A 25,049-nucleotide genomic window follows, 5' to 3' on the forward strand; every position below is an offset into this window, starting at 1 on the left:
GGACAGTGGTGACAGCGAATTTCCTGTCAGCACTTCCTTTTGGGTTAAACCAAGGGGCTGTTTACATCTGTTGTTACTTCAGTACTTAAGACAAATTATGTCGTTGTAAAGTAGCCTATACAGAGTTGTATTCCAGTAAGGTGTGTATATTTTCATCATAATGTTAGGAAGCTGTTTCTGTTGTCTTTGGTTTTCTTTTTTTGTTTTTTTGAGGGGTAGTTACTAGCTAGATGTCTCTTGCATGATCCTTATTTTCACAGCTAACTTCAGGTCACACGCTATGTTGGGTCAGCCATTATTTTGGTACAAATTAGTGCAGGAGTTAGTCTTGTTGAAAGTCCTGCATACACATGCTGCCATGGAAATACTACATTTAGCCTTGCAATCTCAAAACTGAGCTGATTTGAGAAGGTTGCTTAGATTTTTGTAAGACCTTATTTGTTTAGTTTTTCAGTCTTTTATCTAATTATCTATGTATTCACTATTTCTTTCTTGAGAGACTTAATTATTTTGAATACTAGAAAACGGGGATGGAAGGGACCTCAGGAGATTATGTAGTCCAGCACCCTGGTCAAGGTAGGATAGTCCCTGTCTAAATCAGCAGTTGCCATTAAGGTTGTGGGCCAGATTGACCTAATTCAAGTCAGAGGTGGGTGGGTAGCTGAAGCCCCTTTTGCTGAAGTCTCATATCTGTGGGGTGGATCTGGCCCACATGTCATAGGTTGTTCACTTCTGGTCTAAACTATTCCAAATAAATGTTTGTCTAACTTCTTCTTAAAATTCTAAGATTCTGCAACCGTTCTAGGTAATCTGTTTTAATGCAGAGCACCCCTATGGTGAGAATCTTCCTAATACTCTAACCTAAATATTCCTATTTTGCAATTTAAAGCCATTGCTCCTTTCAGTTTCAGCCTGCAACCAGAGAGAATAATCTCTTTTACCACCCTGTTTAAGCATTCTTTTGCTGCTTCTACACATGCATTAATGCATTTTTCCTAATGTGCATTAAATTTAGCACCTCCAATGTGAGGTACTAAATAAATGTTCATTAAGATGCCCTAATGTGCAGTACTGAAAGCGCACTTTTTAAGTGACGCTTAATGTGCAGTGGCCTATTGTACTGTGCAGTAGTATAATTGCACCGTTTTTTACGTGATGCTTTAATGCACAATAAAATAGACTACTGTGCATTAAAGCACATGGAGATGTACCCTCTGTGCATCAAATCTCCCCTCAGTCTTCTCTTCTCTGGACTAAATAATTCCAAGTGTTCAGCCTTTTCTCATAAGTCGTGTTTTTTTAGAGCTCTCACTTTATTGCTCTCCAATAAAGACGTTTGTAAATGAAAAGGAGTTGAGCAGAGAGCAGTGTCCCAAACTGGACACGGTGCTCTAGATGAGGCCTCACCTATGCCGAATAGAGCAGAAAAAATCACTTCCCTTGACTTGTAAGTGATAGTCCTGTTAGTACAACCCAGTATACTATTGCTTTTTTTTGTAATATGGGCACACTCTTGGCTTATGGACCACTATAACCAATTTTTTTTTCCTGTAGCACTGTGGCCTACCTGGTTTGTTTCCTAGTCTGTATTTATGCATGTGTTTGTTCTATCGCAAATACAATACTTACTGAATTCCATTCAGTAATTTTAGCCCAGTTCTACAGTTTAAGGGTTGATTTAAGTGAAATTAAAATATGCATAGTTTAACAAAAGTGGCCACACAGCTTTGTGCATTAACTTAAATAAAATGGTTTTAAAAATGCCTTTTATTTAAATTAGTACAGTCTTATTCAGTGTAAGTTGTCACTATTTCATGAGCTAATTCTACCACTAAAGAGTAGAAACCTTTTTTGAAGTGACTGTTTAGTTTAAACTCTATGTCCTTGCAAGACCTCAGCAGTTCATTTCTTGGCATTTTATTACAGATGGAAAGAGTTCATGAGTCTGAAGAGAGAACTTTGTGTGTAGTTTAGCTTTAATCATCAAGAGGAGCATGATTTTTTTTTTTCCAAATCTTTGAAGAATAAAAATAATCATGGAGGGTGTGACAAAAGCTGGCATGGTACAAGTGCTGGGATGAAATTCAGAGAAATGTTTGATATCAGGAAACCTTTTTGAAAAATCTCCACTCCATTGTATGGTTCCCTAGCAGAAGTAATGGAATCCAGTTACTTACTAAAACTAAAAATACTATTTTGAAGAGTCTGTTTCATATTGCTAAGGAGAAACTGGATCCCCTTGAGGACTCTTCTGTAAAGCTTGAATGTTTTTCTATCAGTTGGTCTTTAGTTTTTTCTGGTAGAACTTACTGTGAGGGGAGCTCATATTCGCATATCTCTTAATTCCTGGTTTAGGTGGTTATTCTAGGACTGAATAACTTTTAACTTACTGTTTAAGAGGACTGTAACCAATAAAGTGATTCTGAATGAGGCTAATCTTGCCTCAAATTGGGAATAATGTGGGCAGGCGTCATGCAAGCAGAGCTTCCAGTGCATCGTTCTTAAGTGAGAATCCAGATACTTACTTCTTGGCCCATCCTAAATAGTGGCTGCCTGTTCTTGAAATTGTGCAGGCATTCATAGTTTCATAGTTTCTAGGGTCAGAAGGGACCTGAACAGATCATCTAGTCGGACCCCCTGCCATGGCAGAAAAGAGTACTGGGGTCAAACGACCCCAGCAAGGTGTTCATCTAACCTCCTCTTAAAAACCCCCAGGGTAGGAGCCTGCACCTCTTCTCTTGGAAGTTGGTTCCAGGCCCTAGCCACCCTGACTGTGAAATAGCGCCTCCTAATGTCTAACCTAAACCTACCCACTGCCAGCTTGTGACCGTTATTCCTGGTCACTCCTGGCGGTGCTCGGGGGACAGTGACTCCCCCCAATGCCTGCTGATCCCCCCCCTGACTACTTTATAACAGGCCACAAGATCCCCCCTCAGCTTTCTCTTTTGGAGGCTGAACAGGTTCAGGTCCCGTAGCCTCTCCTCATAGGGTCTGCCCTGCTGTCCCCTGATCATGCAAGTGGCCCTCCTCTGGACCCTCTCCATGCTGTCGACATCCCTCTTCAAGTGTGGTGCCCAGAACTGGACGCACTACTCCAGCTGCAGCCTGACCAGTGCCGCATAGAGGGGGAGGATCACCTCTTTTGACCTGCTTGAAATGTATCTGTGGACGCATGACAAAGTACGGTTGGCCTTCCTAACTGCCGACCCATGTTCATCTTGGAGTCAGTGATGACTCCAAGATCCTTTTCCGCCTCCATGCTGACAAGAGGGGAGTTCCCTAACCTGTAGGTATGGTGCCGGTTGTTCCTCCCCAGGTGCATCACCTTGCACTTGTCTGTGTTGAAACCCATCCTATTCTCATCCGCCCACCCTTGTAACTTGTCTGGGTCTGATTGTATCCTGTTGCTTCCTTCTAGTGTGCCCATGTCCCCCCACATCTTAGTGTCATCAGCAAATTTGAACAGGGTGCTTTTTACCCCCTTGTCCAAATCACTGATGAAGATGTTGAACAGTGCGGGCCCGAGGACCAAGCCCTGTGGAACCCCACTGCCCACGTCCTTCCAGGCTGAGAAGGACCCATCCACCACCACCCTCTGGGTGCGGCCCTCCAGCCAGTTGGCGACCCATTTGACTGTGTGGTGTCTACGCCACAGCCCTTCAGTTTCTTAACGAGAACGGGGTGAGAGACAGTGTCAAAAGCCTTCCGGAACTCCAGGAAGACTATGTCCACTGCTACCCGTGCATCTAACGATCTGGTGATCTGATCGTAAAAGGCCACCAGGTTGGTCTGACAGGACCTGCCACTGGTGAACCCGTGCTGGTTGCCCCTAAGCATGCAGTACCCTGCTGGCCCCTCCTGGATGTGTGCCAGAATAATTTTCTCGAACAGCTTGCCTAGGATCGAGGTGAGACTAACCGGCCTATAGTTTCCCGGGTCATCCCTCCTCCCTTTTTTGAAGTTGGGGACCACGTTGGCCCTCTTCCAGTCCTCCGAGACCTCTCCAGAGCACCACGAGTGCTCATAAAACCGTGCCAGGGGACTTGCAATGACCTGGGCCAGTTCCTTTAGAACTTTAGGGTGGAGATCATCCAGGCCGGCTGACTTGAAAACATCCAGCCCCTCGAAGCTCCCTAACTAAATCCTCACTAACCCTTGGCCTAGGTGTGCCTCCCCCGGGGCCTGAGGGGGGCCCAGCAGGGAGGTGGCTGTCCTGGTTCCTACTTAGGAAGATGGAGTCAAAGAAATCGTTAAACATGTTAGCTTTGTCGTCTGGTGTGATGACCAAGTTTCCCAATGTGTCCTGCAAGGGCCCCACATTATCCGGGCCCTTCTTTTTACCTCCTGTGTATTCAAGGACAAGATGGAAAGGATGGATTAAGTCATCCCACCTTTTTCCGTGCCACTGAGGACTGGTTCTTCAGCACGCTTTCAGGTCATCTTAAACTGCTATAAATGTCGCATCACTACTATTGGAAGGGAACTACATGAAAAGTAATTTTAGTTGATACCTAAACTGACTAAAGCTTGTAGTGGTAGAAGCTTAGTATTTGAATTTGGCCTGTGCTCTGGCTTTTCTTAATGCCTTCAAAAAAATAAATTGTTGCACAGAACTTCAGCCTGGGAGGGTGGCCTCGCCTTCACTTAATTCTAGAGGTTGGGGTCTCTATCCCGTTTCCAATAAAAGATGAGGAAGTGGCATCTCAATGTTAGAATGCACCAAAGTTGCAGTCATCCAGGGACTTCAGAGTGCCTGGTCCAGCCTAAAAGTAGGCAGCTGGCGTTCAGACTGTTTTGGCTAGGTGACAAAGAAAATGAAGTCATTTGTGAATACATGGATAACTGGAAGAGCTCTAAATCCACATTGACCACTGTGCTAGCAAACCTTTTGGAACCACTGAACTACAGACTGTTAATGTTATTCTAACTAATTTTGAGAGGATGAGTTGGTTGCCAGATCCTATAGTTTACTTTGGACTGCAAGAGGTTGAAACTAGATATCTGGTATACTTGTTACATTGTTGTCAAATGCTCTCAGAACTGCTTGCTCTGTCCTAAATAGTGTCCTTGTGGTTAGAGGGCAAGACATTGAATACCAGCTTGCAGGATGAGAATATAGTTAGAAAAACAGTTTTAAAACTGATACCAATAACTTATAATTCTGTAGTCAATAGTGTTTCTTGAAATGGACTTCAGTTCTGACATACACAGCAGGGAAATAGACCTGCATTCAAGATTTAAATATTTGCTGACTGTCTAACAAACAGCTAAGAATTTAGTTATGGGTGTCAGAGGTGGCACTTGCAATATAATTCAGTCTTGGTTTCAACATGGGATCACTAAAAATCTATTACGTCTTCTGAGGATGAAGAACACTGCAGAAATTAGGTTCTTGAGCAAAAATATGCACTGACAACTGATCACTACCTAGCCTTCCAGGGACTGGCTGATTATACTGAGGTTTCAGAAGCTCTAATAATACAAGCCTTTTCTTCTGTATAGTTTGTCTGCCAAAGTGTAAACAATAGGGATTCAAGATCTTGCCCACAAAATACATACTGAATTTCAAGTTTTATTAGCCTTGATTAGCTTTCTACAAACTCAAATGTTCACTTAAAGAATAGTGTCTTCAGGTCAAATGTGCGGAGAAGAGGTGAAGAATTTTCTTGTCTGAGTCAGTATAAATGACTTGGGTCATTTCATCTCTAGCATTACATTAAAGCAATTTGACTTGAGTATCTGACTGCAAGAGAAATTTAATTTCATTCAGGACATAACTGTATTGCACTAGTGATTCTAAACACCAGCAAACTGCCTAATAAGAAATGTATACCCTGACTTAAACAGCTTGTATTATAAGTAGATTGTTGAGTGCATCTTATCACTTAGCACCTCTGACTAATCTTTGCCTTTTTAACTAGGCACTGTATTTCTGGTAGTGCAAAAATAGTAACTTTGAGTTGAAGAGGTAAATGTAGACCAGGAATGTGGCTGGTTCATCCTTTGCTAGCTTGAAATCAAACAACTCAAGTGCTGCAGACAATGGACCCATATGTGTACTGTGTGTACAATTCTGAAAGTTGCTATAGTATGGAGAACATTTGGAAATGGAGTTGGCTCCTTTACAAAATCCTTGGGGAGCCAAGCACAAAACCTATGGTGCACTGAAATAAGGCTAAGTTTTCATGTATTTAGATGATCAGCAGATAGACAGGGTCACTGATTACTTCATTTTTCCTCTAGCTATTCCTGGAATTAAAAAATAGTTTTGCTTCTCTCACTGAAATCAGTGGCCAAGTTAAGAAACTAAAGATAGCACAGATGTAAAACCTTTCCATCTATTCCAGGCTCTGGGAGGTAACTGCTAAGGTGGGTGGATTTGTTAAAATACTAGCACATTCTGAAGTACAAGTATCTTAATACCAAAAAGCTTTTTCTAGAGTTTGGCAGAAGAGAAAACAACATGAGGTATTTAAATATCTTTGTCCTGCTTCTCACTTCTGGATGGAGTTGAGGCAAACTGACTGGTGTGTGTTCTGATTGGGGGATGAAGTTCAAGCATGCAGCTTTTTTGCTATCCAAACCCATTTTAAGATAAGACATCTGCATGGAGGTCTTTAGATAAGAGGAATGGCCTGATTACAAATTAAACAAGAGGATGAGGTGAAACAGGTGAAAAAGACTAGATGGGCATAAAATAGTGGCTGTTAGCCAGGAGGCTTAGAGGTTGGGACCTGTATGTTTAAGGTGTATAATACAGGTAAAAGGTATATGAAATAATTTTGCTAGTATCCCTTCAAATTTCATTTGACATAAGACTGCAGTCATGAATGTTTTGTCTTCACAGGATTGGGACATAGTGATGACTATAATCTTACTGTTTTTCACATAAGGAAGAATTTCTTTACTGTCCAAGCCCCCAAGGTCTGGAACAGTCTGCCAGCGGAGGTGGTTCAAGCACCTACATTGAACACCTTCAAGAGTAAATTGGATGCTTATCTTGCTGGGATCCTATGACCCCAGCTGACTTCCTGCCCTTTGGGCAGGGGCTGGACTCGATGATCTCCCGAGGTCCCTTCCAGCCCTGATGTCTATGAAATCAAGCTAGTGCACTTGGTCTGATACTGCAACCATGTGTTCAGGCTTGAGAATGGGAGGAATATAAGATACAAAGCAGGGACATTTTTCAAGTTAGAGAACAGAGAGCTGGGAAAAGAGCAAGAAAGGACAAGTGAAAGTTCATTTTAATTTGGCATGTAAAGGAGTCAGTCTGCCAAGGTGCCTCAGGAAAGAAAGAGATTTTCTGCTTTGGGAGAAGCAGATTTCTGCCAGGATCCCAGCTCCTCTTACTGGCATAAGGTGTGTAAGAGGTGCTAACCCCTGAGGCAAATTCAAACTGACAGTTTTTAATTTAAAAAAACAAACCCAGCAACTATTGTAACATATCCCTTAAGGAAGGAGAACGGGCATGGTGTTCTTGTGTTGGCGTGTGACAGTAGGATAAGCTTGCCTGTTGTATTAAAGAGGGGAGATCGTTACTATTTTTGCTGAAGGCAGGTAAGGTATCGTTAATGATTAGGAATAAGGTGGAAGGCTACAAGAAACCAGCATTCCATGCACAGTGCATCTGATGGGGAAGTACCACGTTCTTGCTAGGGAGTATAATGTAAGCACCTAACATGCCTTCATTTTCTAGTGCTTTCATTCTTTGTTATGAATTACCTAGTTTGAGTATAAGATTAGAAATCATAGATTTCATAGACATCAGGGCTGGAAGGGACCTCGAGAGATCGAGTCCAGCCCCCTGCCCAAAGGGCAGGAAATCAGCTGGGGTCATAGGATCCCAGCAAAATAAGCATCCAGGTGAACTTAATGCTGATCTTGGCTTTAGCAGACTTACTGGTCTTTTTGTGTACTCAACTCATTTCTTTAGGCTTTCTGTAGAATGTGGTTAATGTGTACATCATGAGTAGTGAGGGATTTTATTGTCGGGTGTGGAGATCATGGAAGGCACAAGACTGCATAATATGAATGTCTGTCAGTAATGCTTCAGTTTGGTAAGTAAACCAAGCTGTGTTTGTCAGCTTGAATAATAAAATGACAGTCGCATGAGTTTCATGTGTGATACCATTCATGTTTTAAAGCTTTTGTTAGAGGTGCACTGAAGCGTCAGTTTGATATTAGATTGGTACCAATATAAAGAAAATTTTCTGTGTTGGAAATCAGCCCGATTTGACTGATTAATTTGTCTGATTAAATGCCTGTGCATGCGTAAAGCACATAGGCAGTGAGGAGCAGAGCTGGCAGTGTGGAGTGCTGCATGCAGCTGGAAAGTCTGGTGTGGTGGAAGGGGTGTGGGGGTGCAGATCAAGTGCCCCATGGTGAGGGAGGGTGTGGGGTTGGGGCAGGGGCTGACTGGCCAAGGCAAGTGCAGGACAGACGTGGAAAGGGAGGAGGGGCGGCTCTTGCTGCTGCACGCAGCTCGTCCAGTGCTCATCTGGTGGCTTCTGCTGTTGCTCCCACCGCTCATTTGGGAGTGTGGGGGGGTGCCTCCACATCTGCATGGGGTGGGCTGGGGCCAGGCTTTGTGCACCTGGGCAGATCCAGGGGCACGTACCCTTCCTCCTAAATGAGTGGTGGGAGCCATCTCCCCTCCCCACTCAACGAGTTGTGCATCTATCCTGCACCTGCCATGGCCCCAGCCCGTAGCTGCAACCCACCTTGCGCCACACATCCAGGGGGCACATGCCCTGCCACCCCCCAGATGAGCCTCTTGTGGTTCTCTCATGCCCCTCCTCACCCCAGCTGGTCAGAGCCTGCCCCAGCTGCATTCGCTCCCCTTCCACCACACCAGACCAGCTGGACGCAGCTTTTCAAACTGAAGAGCTGTGGCTGTATATCAGAAATTGGATCGGTGTCGGCCGATATGCCTCCTTAAAAATTGGGTATCGGTATTGACCTCAAAAATCTCTATTGCTGCACCCCTAGCTTCCGTAATTGCACAGATTAACAGAGGGCATAGATTACAAACAATTCACTGATTTCCATTTTCCTTTGTATACATTTTAATTATAAATTAGTTGAACGCAGATTCACTGTGGAAGTTTTTTTTTAAATTTATAACCTTTTGTCATAATGATTATCATTGCCTGTTCCAACTTCAAAAGCTTTCAGACCGTTGTTTCAATCTGCTTTCTTCTCTTGTAGACTGTAATTGAAACTTTTGACATGGGGACGTACCAATCCCTATGATCTGGCCTCTGGAATAAGCTATTTAATGTATATAGATTGTGACAAGTCACAGGGGGGAAGGCTTACCATTCATGTCACTTGTAACCTGTTACTGGTCATACCATCACTGAAATGTAAATTTTTATATGAGTCATCCACAAATTATGAAATAGATATGCCTACCTTTTCGACAAACATACGAGTTGGTGGATCAGAGAGTTATAGGATCTGGGTTTTGATCCTGGCTGTGCAACTTTGAACAAGTCACTGAACTTGGCACTTCTTTTTCTTCTTTTGTGTCTTTACATGAGGAGTGGTGAGCAACTGTGGTGTGGCTTCTCTGTGGGACACTTGGGCACCTAGTGAAAGGAGTGATCACTCACTTCCTGGCACTGGGCTTGGGTGCTGTGGCACCCTAGTTGAGATTTTCCCCCATGTATGCATTTTACCATAATTATCAAAAAAATACACATACGTATGTATGTGTTTTTTGGTCTTCCTGCTGAGAATGGTGGACAAAATCTCTTGTTCCTGTGGCTTGTGAGAACAAGAGATGTTCTAGGGAAATATCATTGCTGTCATCTTCTTTGTCACTGAAAATATCAGGTATCAGAAATGCAAAGCAGTAGGTGTCTGCTGTGATTGGTGGGTGTGTATGCATGCTCCGATATATAACTGTGGTATTTCTTATAATAAGTTCAAAATTATTGTTTATGCTAAGTCTTCCCTTGTTAGAAGGCAAAAGCCAATTCAACAGCATCACTATTTCAGCCCCTACTGCTATCATGGTTTAACTGCCGAAGGGTCTACCATAGAAGAAGATATATAAGATCCCTTCCGACCCTACAAGTCTGACCCCCTGCCAGGGCAGGAGAAAAAAAACTGGGCTGAAATGATCCCAGCCAGGTAGGCATCAAGCCTCCTCTTAAAGACCTCCAGGGTAGGAGCCAGCACCACTTCCCTTGGAAGTTGGTTCCAGATCTTAGCCACCCTGACAGTGAAGTAGTTCTTATGGATGTCTGATCTAAATCTCCTCTCCAACAACTTGTGGCCATTACTCCTTGTTATGCCAGGGGGCGCTAGGGAAAACAAGGTCTCTCCCAAACCCCACAAGCCATCAGACAGGTGGCCTTCCTCTGAATCCTTTCCAAGTTATCTACATCCCCCATGAAGTGCGGTGCCCAAAATTGGGTGCAGTACTCCAGCTGCAGCCTGACCAATGCCGCATAGAGGGGAAGTATCACCTCCCTAGGTCTGTGTGATGCACCTAGTTATGCAAGAAAGAGTGCGGTTAGCTTTACTCATTACCTCATCATATTGGTGACTTGTATTCATTTTGGAGTCAACTACGACTCTGAGATCCTTTTCCACAGTTGTGCTACTTAGAATGGTACCTCCCAAACTATAGGAGTGCTGATAATTCTTCCTCTGTAGGTGCAACATATGGCACTTATTTTTGTTAAACTGCATCTTATTCTGTTCCACCTACTTCCCCGGCCTGTCCAGATCTGCCTGGATTTGCTCCCTGCCTGCCAGTTGTTTACCTCCCCCCATAGTTTGGTGTCATCTGCAAACTTGGACAGGGTGTTTTCTACTCCTTCATACAAGTCACTAATGAAGATATTGAACAGTACCACTCCCAGGACAGAGCCTTGGGGGGACTGCGGTGCCCACATTTCTCCAGGTAGAAACCGACCCATCCATCACCACCACTGTCTGCGTGCCTCCCATAAGCCAATTTTCCACCCACTGGACTGTGTAATAATCTATATTGCAATGGTATTGACACCGATAAAAGAAAATTGATGTCATTATCAACAAAGGGCTTTTTTTGACTCGTGTGGCTGATAATGTCACTGATAAATACCACGTGCATGGGCAGTTTGGAGAGCTGTGGCCAGCTAGTAAGTCTGTTGTGGGGAGTGGGGCGGGGATTCAGATTGAGGCCCATGTGGTAAGGGAGGGAGTGGGGCAGGGACAGGGTGGGGTGCAGGCTGGAGCCATGAGCAGCTCATTTGGGGGCCCAGGAGTGGGGAGGTGGTTCCCACTACTGCCCCCTGGATTTGTGTGCAGGGCAAGAGTGGGCTGTGGCCCCAGGGTCAGCGCTGGGCTCTTCCCTGCAGGAGGTTTTGGCCAGGGTTGTGCTTTGGGGGGTGTAGTGGCAGCGCTGTGAAGAGTGGCTATGGGGTGTGCCAGTCACCCCAAAATTTGCCATAGCTCCCCCGAACTCCCCCGTCCCAGTGCTGCCACCGTCTGCCCCAAGTGCAGCCCCAGCTCAGCCTCCCCTTCCCCACCAGGAGGAGCCTGATTCTGCCCTCAGCCTGCCCTCACCCCATACACAGATTTGGGGAGCATGTGCCCCCCTATGCCTCCCCTGATAGTATCTGCTACCAGCCCCCCAGACAAGCTGCTTGTGGCTCTATCCCATGCCCCATGAGCCCCACTCCTCCCTTACTGTGAGGTCCTCAGTCTGTCCTGCTTCTCCCTCCCCCCCCTTGCCCCAACAAACTTACCAGCTCGATGCTACTCTCCAAGCTGCCAGGTTTGCATACATCGGTATTGGCCAATATGGCTTATTAATAATTGCCATCGGCATGGACCCAAAAAATCTTTATTGGTGGACCCCTAGGGATTAGACCTGATTACCTGTCAGCCCTCTCGTGTCTCTGCAAGTTTGTATACAGTGTCAAGCCCTTACCTCTAGAAGTGCAAAGTTTTCAAGAAAAATGAAGAAAGAATAGTAAACAGCAAGAATGCACTTCTTGTAGAAAACTGATTTAAATTGAGGCTTCCTGAACAGTGATTTTTATATCCTGATTTAAAATCATGATTTAAATCAATTTAATTTAAATAAAATCCACTCTGATTGAAGTGTTCTTTCTAATGAGAAAAAAAAGAAGAAATGTGTAGGGTCTTTTCATATGGAAGGATGTTGGGGCCCTGATATCTCATTCTTTTCTCCTCTTGCTTCAGTATCTAGTAACTTCTGTAACATACAAGTAATAAGATCTAGTAGTTGGAGCCTTTGATGAATCACGCTGAAGGGGAAGGTTGCATGTCTGGAGCCGTCTGCTGTACTTCCTCTGTATAGCAAACACAGAGTACATGGAAACTGAAGAGTAATAACTCTATAGCAAAACTGGGAAAATCCCATAGTCTAAACAAACCTATATTCATGTAATATCTTCCAGGCAGCAGTTTAAAAATGGCTGCAAATGCATTAGATTGTCAGATGCACTTCATGACCCCTTTATTTGTATTGCACAGTAAATTTTAGTGGCACTGCAGCAGACAGTGGCAAGTTTCACTATACTTGCAATGGCCTGTTTTGACTAGCTGTGCTATAGGGCAAAATGAATATTTTCTCTCTTTGGGCTAAGAAATAGGTTGTTAAGCAATTGTAGTGTAAATTTTAAAAGTTTGTCTCCATTTCATGAATTTGGATTGACAATTGAATTGAAATGTTAATAACCAGCATAGTCTTGAACTGGCTACAGTTTGCAGCTTTTTGAAAACTTTTGTAATAACAGCCTTTTTAAAAAGCAGCTGAACAGGGGTGAAGTAGATTTCTAAACTAGTGTCCTCAGTCCAAGGCTGATGTGTTGAACAGTGTTAGTACTCTAGAGGCATAGTGGAGCTCGTTAACCTTCACAGGGTAGTCTCTCAAAGTCTGAGTAGCATATAAATAGTAACTACTAATTGGTAGATGCTATATGTGTAGTACTGTCCCTTGGGGGCAAAAATCATATAGGGTTTGTGTAATTCCTTTGTTTCAGCCTTGTGCAGTATTATTCATTGCAATAATTAAACTTTTTAAAAATAACGGAAACCTTGTTTCTGATCCCAGTGTTTATCAGAAGAAGGAATTAAAGCTTCTTGTAGTGTAGGTGCTTTAGGAGTGATTTACAACAAAGTCTGCATTCATTGCTAGAACGCTGTGCTGCTGCCATACTGTGGGGTTGATGGCTTGGTAAGCCTAGAGCTCAAATCTCTTGCCTATGAATACAGGGGACTTCCCAGAGTGCAGATTGCATGTAGCCTGCAAGGTGCTACAACAGCAGGCCCTGGGCTTTCTAACGTGGTTAATCTCCGTAGTCTCCAGAGCAGAAGTTGCTGTGCGGAAATACTCTGGTATGGGAGAGTTCAGTTTTGAAGACATAGGACAGTCTTATTTTAAGGTCTGTTGTGCCTCGGTGACTAAATGAAAGCAGTAATTAGCAAAAAGCAATATAGAGCTGATGGAAAAGGAAAGGAACTTAGTTTTCTGATATATGTATTAGAAGTTTAGAACATGTATAAGGGGTGGAGGGAGCAATTGCTGATGAGACTAAGGGCCACAGACTCTTAGGAACAAAAGAAATCCTAATGATGTAATAGGCAGGCCCACTGCCAAGAAGGTGGTTAATGATGCAGAGAACACAGAAGCATTCAATAAATACATATGTTCTGCGTCTGGAAACGAGCAGGAAGATATATGTATTACATGAATAACAAAGGAAGATTTTACATCTCTACAAGAAACAATATTTTCAATTGGTAGGTCTGAATAACATGCCCCCAGGAGTCATGAGTACTGTTTGAGGGGTGCTCTGGCCAATTCATTTGTAGTCTCTTTTCAAACAGGTTGTGGTTTTAATGCAACCAAGTAAAGAGGTATATGTCTAAGAACAAAGACTGCTGCCAAGCCTGCCTAACATGGAACCGGATTCTGAAATTTGGTGATTTTTTGTTTGTTTGTTTTGTTTTTTTCTGAAGAGGGTCTAGACTCCAGGGTTGAAGCTGGACAAGCGGCTCAATGCAAGCTCTTAGGATGATGTTTCCAAAAGACTCTGGTTGTATGAATAGGGATGGTGAGGAGAGAGATTTCCCTCTTCTTCCTGTGGTACCTGTGAAACTGATACCAGAATGTATATAGCATTTCAGGATCTACATCCTTTGGAGAGGACACTGAAAAAATGAAGAGGTCATAATAAGTCACAGATGGCTTGAGGGCTACAGAAAATGCCCTGTAGTGAAACTTAGGGATCTTGACTTATCAAAAAAGACAGAGTTCAGCTTAATAAGCTTATTAATGCCTTTTTATGCAGAGAAACCACCAGTTGCAAAAGGGATGGCTTGTTAATCTGTTTGGAAAAAGACGTATGTGCCTAAAAAGTGAATTGGAAATTTGAAGTTGGGCACTTCCCTTCTAAACTTTAAAAAAAGAAAAGGTGATTTAAAACTCCCTCTCTTACTCTTTCTATAAAGAGAAGTTCTAGTGGCCTCAGTACCTGGGCCCTGCAGTATACAAGAGGTCAGATCTGCTTCCTTATTACTTCTTCTGGTCTTAAACTCTGAATGTATATTGTCCACTATAACTATATTCAGAATGTGAGCCCAAATCTGAATTTTTGTGCCCATAAACTGTCCCTAGGTTTTAATACTACATGGAAATTACTTGGTTATTTCAGGCTACTGCTGTATTTTGTAGGCCAAAACTGGTTTATGTTTGGAGGTTCGCTTTAGGAGTGTGAGGCTTAGAAGCACTCTGTGGGATGTAAGGTTTCAGTTGAATCTGGATGTCATGCTAACTGGACAGCGTCATCCCAGTGGTGGACCAGTGGCAGCTGAAAATTAGCCGATCTAAAATGTTTGATCATAACTGTCTAATGAACATTAATTAGGAAAATTGCAAAACAAAATCATATTTCTATAGCTTTGTAATGACTGAATTTGAAAATATTCAGCGTATGGTACACTTTTCTAACTGCTTTCAACAGCTTTTTAGTTGACAATGCCTTCAAGTTGAGACTTTTTTTAAGAAGAGTTCTTTGTAATCTCCTTTGTATAGTACATTTTACTCTCCAAGATGCACCAAAAAACATTGATAAAGGATTTCTGGCTGCTTTTTATTAATATTTCTCACCTGAAGTGCTTAGCTCACGTTATCTATTACCAGTCTCGGTCTTCTTTTGCAACTCCTGCAAAATTTCAATGTCTCTTATTCCTGTTTCAGGAGCTGTTGGACAAATATTTAATAGCTAATGCAACTAATCCAGAGAGCAAAGTCTTCTACCTGAAGATGAAGGGCGACTACTTCCGATACCTCGCTGAAGTTGCATGTGGAGATGACAGAAAACGTAAGTCTACTGTGAGCTACTCTGAGCATGACAGAAAGCACGCTTCCTTTTAGGATGAAGGGAGAAGAAAAGTGATCTGAAAGGGTTTTGCACATGTTAACTTACACCATTGACTCTTTTATGCAGTGTAGTAAAAGGGGGAGGGCCTGGGATTGGATCTGAGAACCATGCCAATTTCCAAAGTTTTGTTGGATTTTCATGTTCTCATTTGATGAAAGCCTGATTACATAGTGCACTGGAGTGCAGGCTGGTAGTCTTTCTAAGTGGATCTTGTGGAGAACAGCTTATCCAAAATTTTCCAGACTGAAGGTAAAAAGTTATCAGTGGCTTAAGCAAAAGAGTAGAGATGCTGTAATTGTGGGCATAGGACCTCACTTACCAGGAACACCTAACAAGATATAGATTTAGACCAGTGGTTCCCAACCGTTTTTATACTGTGGACTGGTACAGGATTAGGATGGGGTGCACGGAGCTGCTGCCTCCCTGAGGCTGCCCCACTGTCCAGCTTTAACCCCACACATGACTGCTGGTGCCCAGGCAGGCAGATGGGGGTCTGAATTGGGAGCTTATGCCATGGCTTGGTAGCCAACCCTTCATAGCCTGGTGGCTGGGAACCTCTGGATTAGATGGACAGAAGCAGCTGCTTCTTCCTTCCCTCTGCTAGCTTTCTAAAGTCTGTAAGAATGGTGATGCTGTCAACCTCCATGTATGATTAAACAGGCAAAAGTAAACTGTCCGGTTTAGATCTCTTGGATAGTATGAGGTAGTGTACTACCCTTTAATTCTAGTTTTTCTTGCTTCTGGACCAGCAGAAGCATAGGCTTTGTAACCCTCAGTACAGTGGCGACGTGTAGGGGCTGCATGTGCACCCTGTGAGAGCACTGGCATGTCCCTTGGCAGCCAGCACTCCCCGGTTAGGCAACAGGTAGGCGGGAGTGCTGGTGCCCCCCCCATAAGTGCCGGCCAGGGAGTGGGAGCAGCAGGAGAAGCGCCGCTGGCACTCCTGGAAACACTACTCGTGCTTCTGACTGGCCACTGGAGGCACCAGTTGCCTATGCTTCAGCGGGTGTAAGATTTCACTAATGGGGTTGGAAGAAACAGCCTGGCACTCGATACTGTCCATCCAAAAAACATTTGCCGTCTACATCTTCTCTGTCAGTACAGTTGCACAGATGGTCACCTTAGAAAGCTGCTCCCCAGAATAATGTTCAAAACTAGAGATATACAGAAATATGTACTGCAGTGAGGGACAGAATTATCTTGCAAGGTTGACTAGATGCCAGTGACTGCTGTGAAAAACAAGATACGTTCACAAAATATTTATCAGTCTTGGGGGCTATCAGGATCTGATGAAACTCCTGAGCAACTGACACTAGCTCAAACAAAACCGCTTGCTGACAATGGGGGAAAATTTAATGGCCTTTTTAGGGAAAAAAAAAAAAGGGGGGGGGTAGCAGGGCAGAACTGATTCTCATTTGTACCAAGCACCTTTCACAGGGTCTGAACAGGTCCTTAAATTTAAATGTATCCAAATTTACAGTGCTACTAGGAAGAGCTGGTGAACTGAGAATTGCTGCTGAAATTTTAAATCCTTTATCCCCTACTAAGTAAGAGTAGCAGAAAGTCAAAGTTTTTTGTTACAGCAATAATAGATGAGCTTCATAGACCTTTATCTAAATGCAGTCAGGCTGTGAACATTTGGTTCAGTATTCACAGGAATATTCTGACCTACATTTTAAACTCGGCAAACTTAGAACCACAATGGCTGTCTAAACACAAGTTGCTCCCATTTAATTTTGGTTTAAAAATCTTCTTGAGTTCAAAACATACAGACCTCTGTATCTCTTGAACTGTAAAGTTGTCTGATATTGTTTTCTTCTATGCAAAGAGCCTGCTCTTTGGAAATGCCACACGCATTCCTCTCTTAATAGAGATGCTTTCTAGATCAGGTGTTGCAGCATTAGTATCTGAGGCTACCCCTGCATTTCAACCACCCTTTTGTTTCCTGTAGAAAGCATAGAGAATGTGGTGGCCACAGCATGGTTCCTTTTTGCTGTCCCAGGCTGCAAGATATGTCTTTGTTCCTTGCCTTGAGCAAGTTAGCCAATACAGTTATGTTTAGGAGTGATGAGATGAAGATTTTGCTTTTGCAGTGTGCATATTAAACCACCCCCCACACCAAAACAAACAAAACTTTTAGATTTTGCCAGAACAGTTTTCCTGTAGAGGTGAATAACGTGTTTATTCCCTTTATTTTTCTGTACAAGGAGAACCTGGAAAATTAGACATACACGAATCTACTTTAAAATAATATAATTGGTATTGCACAATTAGGTAATTGAAAATTAAGAAATGTGAGACTTAAGGTTAATTCTCAGTCTCTTTGTGCATATAGGTATATGCATATGATACTGTAATTAAAGGCTTACACGTACTACTTTTTCCAAAGGATCGTTTCATTCGGTACATGAACTGGGTGGTTCCCATTTTTAACAATAAGCTTTTTCCATAACTTACTTCCGTGCCTTTAGAAATCCCACTAGGAATCTTTGTATCTTTTAGAGATATAATATCTGGCCCTTTCATCCTTTAGTTCGTAGAGCTTTATTCTCACCTGTTTTTATTCATAGATTGGAAAGGCTAAAACAAGCTTTTCTTTCATTTCCACTGCTAGTCATTTTCTTATCTCTGAATAATCTAAATGAAGAAAATATTCTTGGCACCTGCTAGGAAAATTGAAAGTAATTGGTGCAAAAGCCGCTGTGCATGACAAACGGGAAATGCTGACTTTTCCAAAAGTGCCAGCATTTGCTCCATGATGAAAACTGAAGATAATATTGGTTGTGACAGTCTTTAAAATTTATTTTTTAAATTAAATTCCATTTTTATTTTTCTCCAGCCTGCTGGCTCAGTATCCCAGGGATCCTTTGGCAGAAATTGTGCTCAACTGCCTTAGCCATGTGAATGTTTTCTCTCTTCCTGAAATCCCCTGCTTTGTTTGCTCTATGCCTTGGAGGAGCAGTGGAAAGTTGGTGTGAGGGGGGGTCATTTTCCTTCCTTCCCATCCCATGTCCCCCTTGTGAGTCTTGCTTTAGCCAAATAACTTCTCTACCTTCCTTGATATTTCATGGTAATGTCCCCTAAAACTAGTTGGGACCCTGGCTCCTAGCCCCCTCCTCCCTGCCCCTTACCCAGAGGGGTGGGCCTAGGCCCATGCCTTTCAGCTTCACCCTGTTATGATACAAAATTCCTCAACAAATGAGGCAAGGGATCCTATAGACAACAGCTGCCTTCACCATAAGAGCTTCCTTCTTCCTCAGAGCAGGTCCTTAGTCATGAATGAGGTAGGATGTGATAGCATGTAGTTATATAATGACGTGCTCTCGATGTGTACACGCATCAGAGCCCAATTCTTGAATTTCCTGACTTGTGTTTCACCTAATGCTGATTTTTTGGTGTAAGGTTTCAGATATAAACTTGCCATCTGTAAAGTGCTGATAATTGCACCAGTTTGAATGGGTTTAAAACCATTCTCTTGGTTAAAAATCCTTTTATTCTGGAGCTGTGTTGGTCAAGCATATGCTTTCCCTGTACCCCCGTTTTGAATCTTGATGTTTCTGTTTTTCTCAATAGAAACAATAGAAAATTCACAGGGAGCTTATCAGGAGGCATTTGATATCAGCAAGAAAGAGATGCAGCCGACGCATCCAATTCGCTTGGGCCTAGCTCTTAACTTTTCTGTATTTTACTATGAGATCCTCAACAACCCTGAGCTTGCCTGCACGCTGGCTAAGACAGTAAGTTGCTTTATCTTTTCTGGGATGTGGGTGAAAATTTATTGCGAGTAATGGACATTAAACTGATTAATTACTAGAGTCTGTACAGTAAATCCAGTTTTATTTCACGTTTTGATTTGTAAAGTCTTATTTTCAGTGGCTTTAAAGGGACCTTAAGTTTACTCTGACTTGTTACTGAAAATTTTAAATAATGTATCTGAGTTGACTGAAAGGTTAAATTTGAGTGTTTGCTTTGTGTGCAGTCATATTTCACTTGGTATAAAAATTAAAGATGACTTAACTATTCTAGGCTTTTGATGAGGCTATCGCAGAACTTGATACACTGAATGAAGACTCATACAAAGACAGTACTCTCATCATGCAGTTGCTTAGAGACAACCTAACAGTAAGTTAGATATTTTTCCTCCAGTTGGCCCTATTGCAGTAAATGTGTAATGGTTATTAGTCCTTATTTATGTGATGAAATGAAATCATTGTTTCACTCTAGCACTGAACCTCTTGATATTTAGCCCTTTATGGTATTATCATAATCTTATTATGAATAGGTAACATCTGATTTAACTTTAGTTTTTTCATTCTATGCTGCATTCAAGTTAAATTTGTCTGACTGGCAGCTTCAGGCTACTTGGTCAGAATCGTAGCATGAGCCGGTTGGCTTTTATGTAGCCAAAAGTAGCCTATTTACAATTACTGCAGTATAAGACCAGCAGGCTATTTTTACTTGGCAGATAAGGTGGTAGGTGTGAAAAAGGGTGACACCAGTTAGGGGCTTTCTACTGAGGAACCCTGTTGGGCACTAACTCGGAGACAAAACTTGGTTTTTTTTGGTATATCTGTGAAATTCCAGACTAAAGTACTGGGTGATTTACTAATTGGTGACTAGATTTGTCAACTGATGCTCAGTTAAGTATTTTAAGAATTAACTGTTACATTAAGAACAGACATCTATACTTGATGGGACCCCTAAATTCATTAAAATATTGTCTCTGACAGTTGTAACACACTGCACTATGGATGCACTTAAAAGTTCATTCTCGTGGAGTGTCATTCTCCCTTTCCTTATCAAGAAACCTTTTTACACGTCTCCATTCCTTATAGCTCCACTAGGATTTCCTATAGCAAAGGTACTATCAATTCCAGCAATATTTCTTATCCTTATAAATGAGATATTTTGCTAGATTTTTTTTCTTTTTTAGAATACCCCCAAGAAGCAGTGAATTTTTCTCCTTAATTGTAAGGCGGAGAATACTTCATTTTCCATTAAACGAATTGTCATCTTTTGAGGCAGAAAGTTGTGCCTAAAGGAAGATATCTTGGTATTTTATGTGAAGTTGAGTACCAGTTAAACAGACTCGTTAAAACTATGTATTGGCCACATGGATAGCTTGGCACTGTACATTAAGCACATCTAGGTTTGCATTTGCTTAGCACTGTCTCCATTTTAACCATTTTAAGACTGCACAATTTTATGTAGGTACCTGTACCTCCATAGGTGGCAAGCTGCTTACTGTTGGCTGTGCTGGCTGGAAGCAGAGCTGGATAGTGCCAAACTTAACACATTCAGAACTTCTTGCCTGTAGCTTTTGACTTAGGAATGAGACTGGCAGGCAGGTGAACGTGAATGATAGATGAGTAACTCTGCAATTTGATGTGATTTTTTTTTTTTTTCTCGTCTTTCTAGTTATGGACATCAGACAGTGCAGGAGAAGAATGTGACGCTGCAGAAGGTGCAGAAAACTAAACTGCACGTGGAGTGTCATTCTCCCTTTCCTTCTCAAGAAACCTTTTTACACGTCTCCATTCCTTATAGCTCCACTTGGATTTCCTATAGCAAAGAAACCCCATCAATGTGTATGGAAATCAGTTGATAGTCTTTTCACACTGCAGCTTTGGGAAAACTCCATTCCTTGATTTGTGTTTGTCCTGGCCTTCCTGGTGTGCGGTTACTGCTGTAGAAAAGTATTAATAGCTTCACTTCATATAAACATAAGTAACTTCCCAACACTTGTGTAGCGGACTAATGTACACCTGGTATTGAGAAATGAATCGGAACCAGTTCCCGCAAGCTGACTGTGTTTTGTATTACAGTAAAGATATGAACATGTAGTTAATTGCAACTAAAGAGTGTTTCACATAGCTTTTTAATTCTCCACGTTCCCTTCTTCTTCTGCAGGGTTTCCTTTCAGTAATGGACTTTCACATGCTACTGTGTATTCTTTTTCAGTTGGGATAATGGAAGTGGTGGGCCAGATGGAAAGGTTAGTGTTTCTAGCTAGAGAATTACAAATTGCTTCCTGTATTAATATGCTGCAGGAGCTACAGTGTGTCTGAAAACGGGCTACTCTTATTCTTCAGTTGCTACTGTTTAAGTTGATATCCCTTCCCAATAAAATTTCACTTACACTCCTGCCTTTGTAGTTCTGGTATTCACTTTACCTATGTACTAGAAGCAGCATGTTACTGTCGGAGTACAGGCAATGCTTTTTTGGCAGACTTAAAATGCATGTCATTTCTTAATACACTGGAATGGGAAACCAATTGAAGTTCACATGTCCAAGTATAAAATTTAGTACTTTTCCATGCAGGTTTGTGCACATGTGAGAAGGTGTCAAGTTTGTCCAGTGATTGTCATTTAGAGAGTTGGACCACTATTGTGTGTTTCTAATCATTGATTGATTGTAGTCCCAAAAAAGCCTTGTGAAAATGTTATGCCCTATGTAACAGCAAAGTAACATTAAATAAAATTACATTTTATAAACCATTTACTGTTGATTTGTAACAGTTCCATGCATTACTTTTTTTGAGGCTTGGTTTTTGTTTTTTGGGGGGGTTTTTGGTGGTGTTTTTTGTATCGAAGATGCTTATTCTAGGAGAGGCATTATTTTTCTCAAATCTATAATGCATGCTTAAAGCTGGAAGCTGTTTGGATGAACTTGCTTTCAGGTATTTGGATGCAATGCATTAAACTAGAATAGATTTAATTTGAAAGTCTATTCCAGGGGCACAGATAATAAAGTGTAGCTGTCTCCCCTTATTGAAAGTCTATTCTAGGGGCACAGATAATAAAGTGTAGCTGTCTCCCCTTATTGAAGCTACTTGTGCAGATTGATTAAATTCTCTTACCTCGGTTTCTGTATCATTTAAAATTAGCTGCTTTTTTTGAGGGATGTTCTACTACTTCCATACCTGTTCTCTGTGCTTTCAATTGAACTTATTCACAACTTTTTAGAACTCTTAAATTTCTTGATGTGTTTAATTTCCCTCCCCATTCTGCCTCCTGTGCACATTTGTCTTGCAACTGTAGGCATTTTCCTGCAGTAATTTAGATGCATTCTCACCAGAACCTCAATGGAATTTACTATTTTTTCTGCTTTGGAGATGAAGATCTTGCAGCCCACAGCTGCATTGTTCACCTTCCATGTCTTTCTAAATGCTAACTTGTACTCTAAATACTGTGCATTAACATAAGAATGCATGTGTAATGCAAATCTTAATACTGCTGCCTTCCTAGGTTCTGTGTCAGCTAGCACTTTTCCCAGTCTGTAGGTTTATAGGTATTTCTGAACTACCTTTTGGTATTTCTCTCCTAACCTTTTCAGTCTCACATGATGGTAAGCTTTTACACTTCCTCTGCCAGGTCACTAATGTCTATGTTAAAACTGGATGTAGCACTAATCCCTGCAGAATCCCAGCAGCATCTTGCTTCATAAGCTCAATACGCTGCAGGTAACCATTATCCTTTTGTCTAGACTTCCAGTAGCTGTGCAAGACCTACTGATGGATATTATGGATTTCAATAAAATCATGGTTAATTTGACAGCAGCACAAAAAGGTTGCAGTAAGGATATGAAGCAGATGTAACTATGGCTGTTTCATTTGGCATCATTAATCTATCTAAACATCTTTGGTCAAGCTTTCATTACCTTTTGTTCCATTGTTTCAGTGTCCATAGAAGTTAAACTTGCAAGAGGGTAATAGCCTCACCTGATCACTCTGTTTAGAAACTGACATTGAATCTACTTCCATGTCTTTCTCCTTTTGGCCCAGCAACATCAGTTTCCTTTTTCCTAGTCTCCAAATATATTTTTTTTTATTTGGTTTTTGAATATCTTATTTTACCAGCTCTCATCTCTGGCCTTCACTCTTGATTTTTTTTAGAAGTTAATCTTGAATATTAATGGGAGTAATCAGTTTCATACCCTTAAGTATAAAATAGTTTACATTCTCAAGTCTCTTAGGAAAAGGGAAGGTTTTTTGGTTTTTTTAGTTAAAATACAACCCAGAGTTCATGCATTCAGTAATACTGATGAGAGAGATCTTCCTCACCATATGTTCCCATATAACTGAATAGTGTTCTTGAAGTTTCAGTATAGAGGAGACATTTTGAGAGTGGAAGGAAGTAGCAATGTAGTAGGCCAACTTGGAGTCCTGATCTGAGTCCAATCTGATTCTGTTTCTTTGTGAAACAAAACAACCATAAGAGGAGATTTAATTTGTTAGCCTTAATCACAACTGTCTTATGTGGCAAAATCAGTATATTTGAGAGAGAATGTATATGCCATCCTGAACAGGCTTTGTTGAGGTTTCACCCTGAAATGCATTGGTTCAGATTCTACTTGGTTAGTTTCTGCAGCAGATGAGCATAATGTTGACAGGTTGGGCCAAAGTGTGGTGGTATATTTTTAACTTGAATCTAGTAGAAAACTAGTTATTACTAAAAATATTTTGGATTAATATTGTAATGAAAGTATAACTACAGGCAATGGCAACTGATTCTTATCCAATGCTGTTACTGGCTAATCGCTTCATTTCCAAAGTCTTGTAATTTCTGTGTCTGTGTTGGTTGCATGTGAAGGTCTTGTGAGTAATGATTATTAAAGATGAATTGCAAATGAAACTATATTCTGGGAGGGAATATTTACTGCTACTTCAGTATAAGATTTATCTTCTGTAGCTATACTGCTTCTGCAAAGGGTTTAATTTTAGTAAAAGATAAAAATATACTCTTGAAAATGTTTGTTTCACTGCTTAATGTATTGTATCTTCCTCGTTTATCTGACTAGTGTATATTATACTGTAAGCCCTGTGGGGCAGGGTTATCGTAGACTGCCTCAGAGTATCTAGCATACTAGTGCATAAATAAATATTTTAAGGCGTTGAGACAATTACCTTTTCCGTAGGCTTCCAAAAAATTTGAGCTATTTACCCTGGGTGGTAAATGAGCACTATAAACAAAAGTTTTTAAGAGTTATATTCTATGCCAATATTTCCATTTCTTCTGTATTTTTATTGCAATGTTCTTAGCAGACACAGAGTAGGTCACTTCTCAGAACCATTTTTGAGGAAACCAAACTCAGCAACTTCAAAACTACATGGTACTTCCTTTCAAAACCGTTTGCTATTTTGCATAATGTTTAGTATTGTTACTTTATTTCCCCAACAAACCATACACCAAGGCACTGAGGTCTCCAAGCCACTCCAACAGAGGAGCAGTGTGCTGTGTCAAACTTGTCACCCTGTGCAATAATAGTTTTGGTTCTGAGATTCTCCAGAGGCTTATAGAAACATCAGTCCTGGTTCAGTTTAACCCCATTTCCCAGATGTGAGCACAGTTAACCCAGCAAAGATACCAGAGGCTTGTAGAGCTCGTATGCAAGTTCTCTGGTCGTTGTATTCTTGGAGATAGTCTGGTCCTATTGAAGCTCTGGATACCAAGAGGCCAGGTAAGTCCTGCAACTTGCTACCTTCTTCCTCTACCTGCATTGGCATGTTGGTGTCCTTTTCTGGCTCTCTTTGGTTAATCTTGGTGGTGACTCATTAGCTCTGGCTCTTCTCCATCCATCCAGAAGTACTAAGTGCAGCACATCAGTCTATGCAGCACTATACTTAGCATGTTGTGCTT

The 25,049-nt window shown here is 41.7% G+C and overlaps 1 protein-coding gene across 1 annotated transcript in view; it reads left to right on the top strand.

Annotated features, from left to right (window-relative positions):
• The window catches only part of YWHAQ (tyrosine 3-monooxygenase/tryptophan 5-monooxygenase activation protein theta), a 33,544-nt gene extending 11,636 nt beyond the window's left edge, over positions 1-21,908 (top strand). The window contains exons 3-6 of the mRNA XM_090032326.1: positions 15,227-15,350; positions 18,984-19,147; positions 19,437-19,532; positions 20,829-21,908. Of these exons, the coding sequence (XP_089888452.1) occupies positions 15,227-15,350; positions 18,984-19,147; positions 19,437-19,532; positions 20,829-20,888 (444 nt within the window). The 3' untranslated portion in view covers positions 20,889-21,908. The remainder of the gene's footprint in view (positions 1-15,226; positions 15,351-18,983; positions 19,148-19,436; positions 19,533-20,828) is intronic.
• The last annotated feature ends 3,141 nt before the right edge of the window (positions 21,909-25,049 follow it).

The sequence above is a fragment of the Crocodylus siamensis genome, chromosome 1, assembly GCF_052110815.1.
Source record: "Crocodylus siamensis isolate JL-2025a chromosome 1, ASM5211081v1, whole genome shotgun sequence".
NCBI lineage: Eukaryota > Metazoa > Chordata > Crocodylia > Crocodylidae > Crocodylus > Crocodylus siamensis.